At 38.9% G+C, this 11,404-nt stretch overlaps 1 protein-coding gene across 4 annotated transcripts in view; it reads right to left on the bottom strand.

Annotated features, from left to right (window-relative positions):
- Positions 1 to 6,071: 6,071 nt before the first annotated feature.
- Positions 6,072 to 11,404, bottom strand: part of clocka (clock circadian regulator a) — an 85,704-nt gene continuing 80,371 nt past the window's right edge. For 2 of the 4 annotated variants that reach the window (XM_051138981.1, XM_051138983.1), the window contains exons 22-24: positions 11,037 to 11,221; positions 10,568 to 10,841; positions 6,072 to 10,481 (exon numbers count right to left, since the gene is read on the bottom strand). In XM_051138981.1, the coding sequence (XP_050994938.1) occupies positions 10,197 to 10,481; positions 10,568 to 10,841; positions 11,037 to 11,221 (744 nt within the window). In that variant the 3' untranslated portion in view covers positions 6,072 to 10,196. The remainder of the gene's footprint in view (positions 10,482 to 10,567; positions 10,842 to 11,036; positions 11,222 to 11,404) is intronic. The other 2 variants (XM_051138982.1, XM_051138985.1) reach the window with 1 other exon arrangement.

Genomic DNA, 11,404 nt, shown 5'->3' with positions numbered 1-11,404 from the left:
CCTATCACTGCCCTACAGTCCCCAGCGGTCCAGTATGTGAAAGATTTATGTATTTTTGTATTCTGTCTACTATAAAGGGTCTGCATTTACGTCACGGTTTGGTCAGTTACCCGGATGTAAACAACAACATGGATTCCATGGTGTACTGTTGTTCTGCTAATTTATGCTGTCCAAACCACGTAAATATATGTACGAGCAGTGTTAATTAAGATATTAGCCTAATATTTCACCTACCTGACCAGAAATGATCAGAACAAACATGAATGTTGTCAAGATTCCTGCGCTGGAAATTGTGGTTCGGTTTGGCCAACCACAAATGCCTTTTGTTCCTCAAGTAGTTTTTTGCGCTCTTCCCCTTGATTTGTTATAACTTTTGGCAGTCTATAGTTCTCCAAATATTTTTCTTGGTCCTACCGATTATTAAAGCCCAAAACATGACAATAATTGACCATTTTCAGCAGCAATAATCCGCAAAATATGCGAGTTTCGTTTGGTTCAGTGCCGCCAATATGGCCGACTGATGACACATGGTGACACGTGAAAACCCTCTATATTGTCACGTTCATCAGATATGTAAATGTGAATGTAAATACAGGGTGGGCCATTTATATGGATACACCTTAATAAAATGGGAATGGTTGGTGATATTAACGTCCTGTTTGTGGCACATTAGTATATGTGAGGGGGCAAACTTTTCAAGATGGGTGGTGACCATGGTGGCCATTTTGAAGTCGGCCATCTTGGATCCAACTTTTGTTTTTTCAATAGGAAGAGGGTCATGTGACACATCAAACTTATTGGGAATTTCACAAGAAAAACAACGGTGTGCTTGGTTTTAACGTAACTTTATTCTTTCATGAGTTATTTACAAGTTTCTGACCACTTATAAAATGTGTTCAATGTGCTGCCCATTGTGTTGGATTGTCAATGCAACCCTCTTCTCCCACTCTTCACACACTGATAGCAACACCGCAGGAGAAATGCCAGCACAGGCTTCCAGTATCCGTAGTTTCAGGTGCTGCACATCTCGTATCTTCACACCATAGACAATTGCCTTCAGATGACCCCAAAGATAAAAGTCTAAGGGGGTCAGATCGGGAGACCTTGGGGGCCATTCAACTGGCCCACGACGACCAATCCACTTTTCAGGAAACTGTTCATCTAGGAATGCTCGGACCTGACACCCATAATGTGGTGGTGCACCATCTTGCTGGAAAAACTCAGGGAACGTGCCAGCTTCAGTGCATAAAGAGGGAAACACACATCACATCATCAATGGCCCCCAAGGTCTCCCGATCTGACCCCTTTAGACTTTTATCTTTGGGGTCATCTGAAGGACACCATTGTTTTTCTTGTGAAATTCCCAATAAGTTTGATGTGTCACATGACCCTCTTCCTATTGAAAAAACAAAAGTTGGATCCAAGATGGCCGACTTCAAAATGGCCACCATGGTCACCACCCATCTTGAAAAGTTTGCCCCCTCACATATACTAATGTGCCACAAACAGGACGTTAATATCACCAACCATTCCCATTTTATTAAGGTGTATCCATATAAATGGCCCACCCTGTATATATACATATATATTGTCAAGTTCATGTAAACATGCACTGAAGTCTTTGGATGCTGAATCACATCTGGATTTGAATCGTGAGTTTGAAGTGTTTCAATCAAGACAACAACACAAGAAACATTCAGTTTCAGCTCTGAGTTTATTGCATTTCACTGAATAACATTTATTGTATTTTAACTTGTTGGTCATTTATTTTCCTCATTACTTTTAATATGTATTTGTTTTCTATCTACTCATAAATATGGTTTATAGCAGGTGTTAACAGTGATTAACAACCATTACTAATGAAGGGCGGGGTCGGGTGGGGTTGCTATAAACCATTAAAGCTCATTTGATTAGAGAGAATAACCACCTCGCCCTCCAGTTGTCAATCACCGTGTGTCACACCCCCCACCACACACAACGCACTACACCACACCGGTCATTTACGACTCTACCCGGCCCCCCCTGCACACCTACACCGCACCACAGCCCGGCAGGGGGGGCAACTATACCTACTTAACGTTTTTCACGTGAAGCTGTGTGCAAACCACTAGTGCCGGTGGTCAGCAGGCAAAGTATCACGGAGTTACTACAGAGAAACGTATCAGTAATTCCGCGAGGAGAACAGGCGATCATCCGCTGAACCTCGACTTTACCAAGAGTCATTTAGAACGCTTCTTTCGAGACCTTTATGACGTCATATTAAGTCGCCTCGGAAGGCGGGAGAATGTGGTGGGTTCTCAGAAGTTTATTTGTATTTAAAGTAATAAATTACAATTTTTTGAGTCAAGTTAATCTTTTTTGTTTGATTGTTTGTTTTACAATAAACATTTTACCACATCGTTTACCACGTTTGTTACTTTCAGAATGCAATTTGCAAGCTGTTTTAATTCTTCTACGCTTTATTCTTCAAACTTTCTGTTAAATATACAATGTTTAAAATTATGATCTAAACAAAGAATAAAATAAACAATTTCTGTATTTATTATCTAAATATGATTTAGAAAATATATATATATATATATATATATATATATATGTGTGTGTGTGTGTGTGTGTGTGTGTGTGTGTGTGTGTGTGTGTGTGTAGTAAAAAACCTGTAGTCTATATCAACTGTGTTACATGACATCCAAAGTAGCCATTCTTTCCACTGAGAAAACACAAAGCCTTAATTTAAACACAGAGGACATTGTGGATGAATTTACCGAAAGAAAGGCCCGGAGAATTAAGTTAAATTAATTACAACTAAAATGTGAGTATTTTTCTTTTTTTTTTTTTTTTTTTTTTTTTTTTTTTTTACATTGGGCCGCTGTGCCAAACGTGTTTGCATTAAGTAGGCCTAGTAACAGTCAATAAGGCAGTGTTTTAGTGCCATAATATTTTTAGAATAAAGTCAACATTACAAGATTAAAATGTTGTGTTATATAGCATGAATATAAAAAAGGTCTGTGGGAGTTAACTGACTGATTTATGAAAATAATAAAACAATATTAGCAAAGTTACATTGTTGACGTTTCTGAGGTAAATGTTATGCTACGACTGTTATGACTATTTACAAGCTGTTTTCTTGACAATTTTCGAAACTGGTTGATCGATACATGAGATATTCAATTCTGATATTCATGTTTACTTTATGTTGTAACTAACTAGTAGTGACTGATTCCCATTCTGCTTAAACTGAGGCAAATACAGTGACCAATCTCTGAATTATGGGTGTGATGTTGCTTTTATACAACAGTTCAATAAACAAGAAGTCAATATAGAATAACTTACATTTTTGACAGGATGGTAGTTTGTCTGTTTTCCAAAGCTCCAAACGAGGAAAAGTTCAGATTTGGTTATCGCCTACTAGCAACAAACACTGGCATCGTTATGCCTGAATGAATCTTTACTTGAACGAATCGGTTGAATGAATCGGTTGACTCACTGGAAAAATCCCTTCTACAAAAGCACAAATCTAATTTATAAAACTTACTTTTAGGAAAACAATCCCACCGAGAAACACAGAAATAAAAACAGGCAATACAATGTATGTATATATATTTTTAAATAATTTTATTTTCAAAATTGAATAAGGGGAGTAAACGGCACTGTTTGTTTAAAAAGGTTCCATTATTTCTTTGTTAAATGTAAGAATGGCCTGGCTCACAAAATGAACCCAATACAGCACACCGTTTTCTGATATATATATATATATATATATATTTTTTTTAATTGACTTTAGGAAAACAGAGCCAAGCTCTGCTAGCCTCTGATGGAGCATAAAATTTGATGAAACCTAACAAATGTTGAAAGTTTAAACCTATTTATAGGTATATTTAATTAAATAATTAGCTATTTTTTTTATGTGTACTGACCAGATAAATTTCATGAGCCAAACACAAGTGCTCTGCAAAGAACGTCACACATACAAAGATTAAATGATAGCAAGAGAACACTGATAGACATTCAGAACTTCTAGTGCGTACATCAGAACTACAGAACATTTAACATGGTTCACCACCTCCTTTTCCATTGGGCGCTTTTAATATGTCAAAAATAAATTCATCAGGATTTCTCCCATCGTTCCTCACAGCTCTTTGGGTTAATTACTAAACGCCAGCTGACATGGAGTTGCATTGAGCACCACAGACAATTCAGAGGTACATAGAGGGCAACAATTTCGTATCGTCCTGTGTAAATGCAGAAGAATGTGTTATTGAAGAGGTCACTATCACAAGATCAAGTGAGGAAGAGAAACGAGGGGCAAGATTGATGTGGGTTTATTATTATTATTCTGAACCAACCTGAGGAAGCTGTAGTATTTCTGTTACCTTAGGGCTGACACAACACAAATCAGTGCAGAAAACAGAAAAACAACCCCTTGTACTTTAAAACATCATCATGCGTCAATAACTGACATCTGATGCCGGTGCGAGAGGATGCACTGCGCATCAGGTCATTTTCGACCCCTTTAAGCAAGACTTCTTTACTGTTTAAAAAAAAAAAAAAAAAAAAAGTATTACCTTCAAGTACCCCAAAACATAAGCAGGAGTCTGTAGCAAACATCAATGACCTCTCTTACTAGGGCAAAAAACACTTCCTGAATCCAACTGCATTGTGGGGAGAAAGTTCAACTGGTCCTGCAGAGTGTCACAGTTTGTTTAAACCCTTCATTTGAGGTTACAATATGGAGTAAGCTTGATTTTCTGTTCCCTTTCCTAGCAAAAGGTGTATAACAGTTGTTTTATACATCAGCTATAATCTGCATAAATTCTGTTCTGACCTTGCTGTAGAAAAATAAGAACATCTAATTTTTCAATATATTCCTCTTTAAAATATTCTTTAAATGTTACTATAAAGCTAAGTGACAGTTTACATTCAATCAATAATCTCGCCTTGCTCATTCCAGCCATGCCGACATAAAATTCTGTGGTACTCAAATGTACAGCCATCCGTCGCTTCTACACGACCACAGAAACTAACACATTAATGACTGTCATATACGACTCGAAGGGTAGAAGAACAATAGGATGAGTTTGATTACATACTGCATTATTATAGATCACTTGAGATATTCTGCTATTGTGTGGATACTGCAATATGAACTGTGATTGGACCAGCACTCTGGGTGGTTGGCTTTAACATCCCACACAAACCGAACATTCAAACTGGCACTTTCAAATATATTGAGGTTTGATATTGAAAATATTGGAATGAACTACAGCTGTCTACTTGTATTAACCTGAAGAGGCAATATTGCTCATTAGTGCACTAACTTCTAACGATTAGAATAATAATTAAAACAATAACATGGTCTTGTCTCACAAGGCCAATAAGTGCTACTTGTTGATAAAAGTGACTCTCAGCTTTTATAACAAAAAATAGTGTTTAAGGTTTCTTCATAAGGATAAAAATGTTAATTTATCTGTTTTCCTGATTTGTATATGTATGTATTTTTATTTAGATTAGTTACCAGGGCTTGACATTAACTTTTTTTGCTCACCAGCCACTGTGCCTATTTCACTGGAAATTACGTTTTATATGAATAAAGTTGCATTAATTTTAGACAAAAATTATTTCATTTAAAAAAATACATTTCTTACTATCTTAATAGGTTAGATTTTTTCAAAGGCATATTGGGTTTTTGAATATGGGTCGATTTTTGCATTGTTCTAAATGAATCAGCACAGGCTTATTGAAAATGCACATCCGTTCTCTGCCAGTAGGTGGCGCTTTTGGAACGAAAGAAATATAGCGGCTGCTATAAAACACAAAACAGCGCTGCATTCACAAATGCTAATTTATCAATGAAAATGGCATCGAAACTTTTCCAAAGACAGTAGTTCCCTTCAGAGATACGTTTATATATTAAAAAAACCCCGCACCGAATATTTGACTTTGAAACGTGCAGCTCATATTTAATGAAATCATAGGCTTTTGAAGTTTAATCTTCATATTAAGCTACATCGACCCCAAATTTAAGATCTTTGTACCATTTAAGGCATGTAAGATTTCACACAACTAAATTTACGTAAAGGTGCAGTGTGTAATTTTTACGGCATCTAGCGGAGAGGATTCGAATTTCAACCAACGGCTAAGTCCCCCGCTCACCCCGCCCTTTCGAAAAGCATACAGAAGCTATGGAAGCTGACACAGGACAAAAATGATGTCGTCTGTTACACCTGACAGTAGCCAATCAAGCGATGAGGTTTCTGTACAAAGGTAAGTCAAAGAATTATATTTACTTAATTATTCAGTAAACCAATATGTTATTGCGAATATGAATGTTACTCATTTATCATTGTCTCAGGTTTATTCGCTGACTTTAGTTAGATTTTTTGTATGACAGTTAGTAGGTTTGGGCGATATCTACCAAATTGGCATCGGACGAAGTCTACAGTGAAACATCATGAAAGTGAAAGTGAAATGCGATCGTGCATACGAAATCAGTTCCAATGCCATGCACATTACTAGCGGCCCCCTGATGCCCGCAATTTATATACAGTATAATTACTTAACGATATAACTGTGAGAGAAAGTAATTAAATATATATATTTTTCCATCTAATGTTTATTGCCTTTAAAACACAACTTTCTTTCTGAACACGGCATTGGGATGCGGTGGCTTGCGGGAGGGGAAAGGGAGGAGGGGGTGCGATGGGATCACGATGCCGGCTCAACATCGTGTCAACATTTCAACGTGGTGACGACATGAGCGGCCTCTTAAAACACCAACGAAGAAGTAGAACAACGTACTGACGAAACGCGCTCTGTAGAAGTTTGTCCATTTAGGGCTACTATAGAAACATGGCGGCACTAAATGGCGACTTCCATGTAAGGGGACCCGCGGTGTATGTAGATATAAATTGCTCGTTCTAAGGTTATAAAATCATAACGGCTTATTATGTAAGGTCTTTACACACCTCTGAAAACATAGTTTTGTATGTTATATTGCATTTCTGCCAATAAATTCTCCTAAATATTACACACTGCACCTTTAAGGACCTGCAGAAATCCTGAAATTTCAACCCGACAAAGTGGCTAGTGGAAGAGTCGAAAATACGCCCAATGGCGTACAACGCGTCAATTTTGCACAGTTTTTATGCTCACATGAGGTGGTTTTTCACGCAATTCGAAAAAAAACTGCAATGGAAACAGCTTTTTCGCATTTACAGGTCATCTTGTGTACATAAAAGTCACATGATCATTCTTTAATATAAAAAACACCTCATATGTGCACCTACACAATGCTTGAATAACCGCCATTAAAGCTTGGATTTATTTTATCATTTATTTACAATGCACAAGTTTGCAGTGCTCATCGCAGCCACTCTAGTCAGTGCCAGCCACACCGCGGCTTCGTTTCAGTTTCCAAAACATCCCAAAATCGGCTCTCCACACTGTTTCTGTAAAAATAGATGCCTACATCTCCTATGATTAAAATTAATGGCAAGTGTGGTGGCTGCGAAATATGTAAACCTACCAACATCCATCGCCACGACTTATCGTGAGAAGAAAAAAAAAAAAAAAAATTACGTTTTAGTCGCATAACATTTTGCAAAAGTTTTTTTATCGACATTTATAAAACAGCGCAAAAGTTTTGAGCAAATCTGTAATGGAAACGCACCTTGTGTTACAGGCCACTACTGAAATCGACCCAAATTTGGCAGGTGTTAATGTCAAGCCCTGTTAGTTATGTACAACAAAAATTAAACTGCAAATCCATTTGACTACAGGAAAACAATTATCCGCTTGTTAAGTCTGACGTCACACGTCACCACTTCCGGGTCCAAACGCTCTATCAGATGCCACAAGAAAGCAACAAGCAGTGCTAATTCATTCATAATGTGATATAATACTTATAAAAAATTATAATCCTAATTTTTATCGCCATACCGAAATCCCAGGTGGACAGACAATGATTCATCTTTTATCAATCGTTAAAATAGTTGTCTCAGCACGGAGACTATCCACCTTTTTCCTCCTGTACAAGTGGGCGTGGCCATTTGTAAATTTCATGGGTGTGGCTTCAGGTCTCATCCACGTCAAGCTATTTTTACCTGTACAAAACAGCTCGCTATGCTGCTTGATATTGCAAATTGGTGTGTTACCATATTATGTTTAATGTATTATCTTAATTATGAACACACTGGTTTGTAGTGCAAACAGTTTTACTGTTAACTGCACATTGTTGTTTTTCTCTTTATTTCCCTCTAGTGGAAGTCTCACCCATAGGCTTACTTCCGCGTTAAAGAAAAGGGTGGACAGTGTACACCATAGGGTTTTTAAATGTTTAACATGAACACACAGTGCTTGGAAAAAAAAGCTGTTGACATAGTATTCTCAAGTAAAACGAGTAGAGGCTTAGACCCGGAAACACTTAACAAGCGGATTACTTTTGAACATTCAAGATGGCTAACTACTAACATCGTCTATATTGAGCAACTTTGGGGAACCTTTAATTCTAGCAATGACTGTGTCTTGTCAAGCATAATTATGAATCCCAAGATCCTGTAGACACAGTTAAACAGGTTAAATATCACATTAAATCAACTACAATCTGGCATATTTTAAATTAATACAACAGGGGCCAAAAAGCAGAATCAGATTGTCAAAATTAAGTTTGTTTCTGTGCTTTGGGCGAAGAGCTAGAAGTTGCTAGTGACTATGTCAGCGTTACAGAGGTACTAGTGAACCAATACATTCCCGCTTTTCCAGAGTTGAGTAGAAGAAGGTTGCAAAGTCACTGAAATGTCATCGTTTGTCAACGAAGTAGACCCGAGAAAGGCAAGTGGAAGTAATCCTGCATTAAAGCTGTGCAAATATGTGATAATTGACTATCTCTAGATGATAAAGAGGTTTAGTTGTGTAAAATTATATTTCTGGTTATTCAAACCTATTTAGCGAATCATATCTTAAAACACTGTATAACAGTGTAAACAACCATGTAAACCATTGTAAAACTAGAAGAAGCTATGGCTTAGCCTTAAGCTATTTTACCTGTATCGTTTAGGATCAAACACACTATGCGATTATATTTTTCCTCATCATAACCCTGCTGTTTTTAAGCATCAGTTCCAGTTTAGCAGAGCGCGTAACTATCAGTACTACCGTTTCTGCGCAAAACAGTCGAAGCACCATTTCTACTTTTTTTTTTTTTGCCTAACCGCATGATATACTAAATCTGAAGCCTTCTCTTTAAACTATTTACAAATGTTAAACATCTCTCTGAAATATCTCTATTTTGCAATTACTAAGGTGTATAAGACGATGCACAAACATCTAAAGATTGCCTGTTGCTTTAACAGTTTTACTAAAACACGAAGGTGGTTTTAAAGCAAACTGTGACACATCTGTGGATCCAGCATTGCCTGCTTGGCAGACACACATACATACGAACACATGTGCGCAAGCACATACACACACTCACCCCCATCCCACTGGAAAAAGGAAGTCTGTGAAGAGATCAGCCATTATGTGTATTAAGTTTTGCTTTTTTCCTCTGAATATTAGAAAAAAAGTATATTCAAAGCTACAAATAACAGACTACGCTTTTCGTCTCATGCATCATATAAAATATTAGTTTCTCTTTCCTTTTGTCCATATATTTACACATTATTTTACAGGTGAACTGTACAATAAAAGTTGAATCCACGTGACATTCTTAAAAATATTTTCTGACCCATAATTACTTGCGACAAGTAAAATGAGGAGGAAGAGAAAGAGAGGCCAAGAGAAAGAGAAAGAGGCGCCGTTTGTCCTGCGGGACTTCTTCGAGTCTTGAAGCCTTCGCCGCGGCTCGTTCTGCATAAATTAAATCTGTGAAAGAGGGACGACGGCACACACTGGGTATACGAGACGAAGGGGATGCGGTTATCGTGGGGGAGACGCAGACGCAGCTGCTTCCTCTTCCGGCGTTTGTGGTCGGACCTCTCCCAGAATTCAGTGCAAGCAGCCGTCGTTCAACTACCTATAGGGCACGGGGTGAAAAAACGACACCCGTTTAGGTCTGGCCCTTCACCTAGAAGCAGCGGAAGGGTATCTGAGAGGGTACAGTACAAATACTGCTATTTTTTTGTAGCTTCAAACATCCCCCTCAGAAGCCCATCAGCCTGCAGGACTGCTCAGGTTGGGTTGTGTCCCTGACGTGCGGTCAGCTACTGAGGTGGCGCGTTGGACCGATCCGTCATGCTGTCTGAGCGATGAGCTGCCAGTTGTTGCTGTTGCTGCTGTTGCTGCTGCTGCAGCTGCTGTTGTTGATGTTGATGTTGCTGCTGCAGCTGCTGTTGTTGCTGTTGATGCTGCTGTTGCAGTTGCTGCTGCTGCTGTTGCAGTTGCTGCTGTTGTTGCGTTGCGGCTGCAAATGTGCCTTGCTGCTGCAGGGGAAACGCCGCCTGAAGGATCAGCTGGGCAGATTGGTTGCCATGTAAAAGCCGAGGGGCCTGCAGGAGGAAACATGAAATGTTATTATACATCGTAGGGATATAGTGTTCGGCCAACTAAAAGGTCCCAGGCCGTTGTGTGGTACCTGTAGGAATTGCGTTTGCTGCTGGGCAAGCTGAGCTTGGGCCTGTCCTTGTTGTTGGGCTGTTCCTGCAGATGTCTGTGACTGCGTCTGAACCTGCTGCTCCTGCGTCTGTGCAGACGGCTGCTGGGTGATGCTGATTGTTTGAGCCTGGCCCTGCTGCGGGGCAAACGCAGTCACCACCTGCCCCATGAACATGGTGGTGGGCACCATAACTGCACCACACGCCATTGGACCGGTAACTAGCTTAGTGAGGAGCTGCGGGGCAGCAGGGAACCTGTGGGAGGCAGAATAACTCGTTATTATGTTATATTATATTCTATTGCTCATCCATAAATAACCAATAGGTTTCCATAGCTATATGAGCTATAAATACAAAAAGGACATTTTAACGATTCCTTTTAGATTATTTAATTGTGTATATGCACTTTGTTTCAAAGTCTCAGTGTGTCTGTAACGGTGCTACATGTACCGTATCTGCCGGTCTTGCGAGAAGGTGGCAACCGCGGCTCCGCTGGGGCTGCTGTTCTGGGCCAGGCTTGTGGCGATCTGCACAACGTTGGCCTGCGTCGGCTGAGAGATCATCATGGTATTATACAAAGATGCAGGCAGTGCTCCCTGAGGAGACTGCAACGTGTGAGACGACCTCTGAGACTGCTTAAAAAAAAACAAAACAAAACAAAAAAAGACAGCGATAAAGAGAACTGATGTTATATACACTATATTTACATATTTAAGTAAACAAGTGTCTTGAAAAAATATTCATACTCCATTTTTTTTTTCATGTTTTATGTTGCAGCCTTATGTTAAACTGCTTTACTTTTTTCCCCACATCAATTT

The sequence above is a fragment of the Labeo rohita genome, chromosome 20 (assembly GCF_022985175.1).
Source record: "Labeo rohita strain BAU-BD-2019 chromosome 20, IGBB_LRoh.1.0, whole genome shotgun sequence".
Lineage (NCBI taxonomy): Eukaryota > Metazoa > Chordata > Actinopteri > Cypriniformes > Cyprinidae > Labeo > Labeo rohita.
The sequence above is the reverse complement of the archived record's forward strand: the minus strand, read 5'-3'. Positions and strand labels throughout refer to the sequence as shown.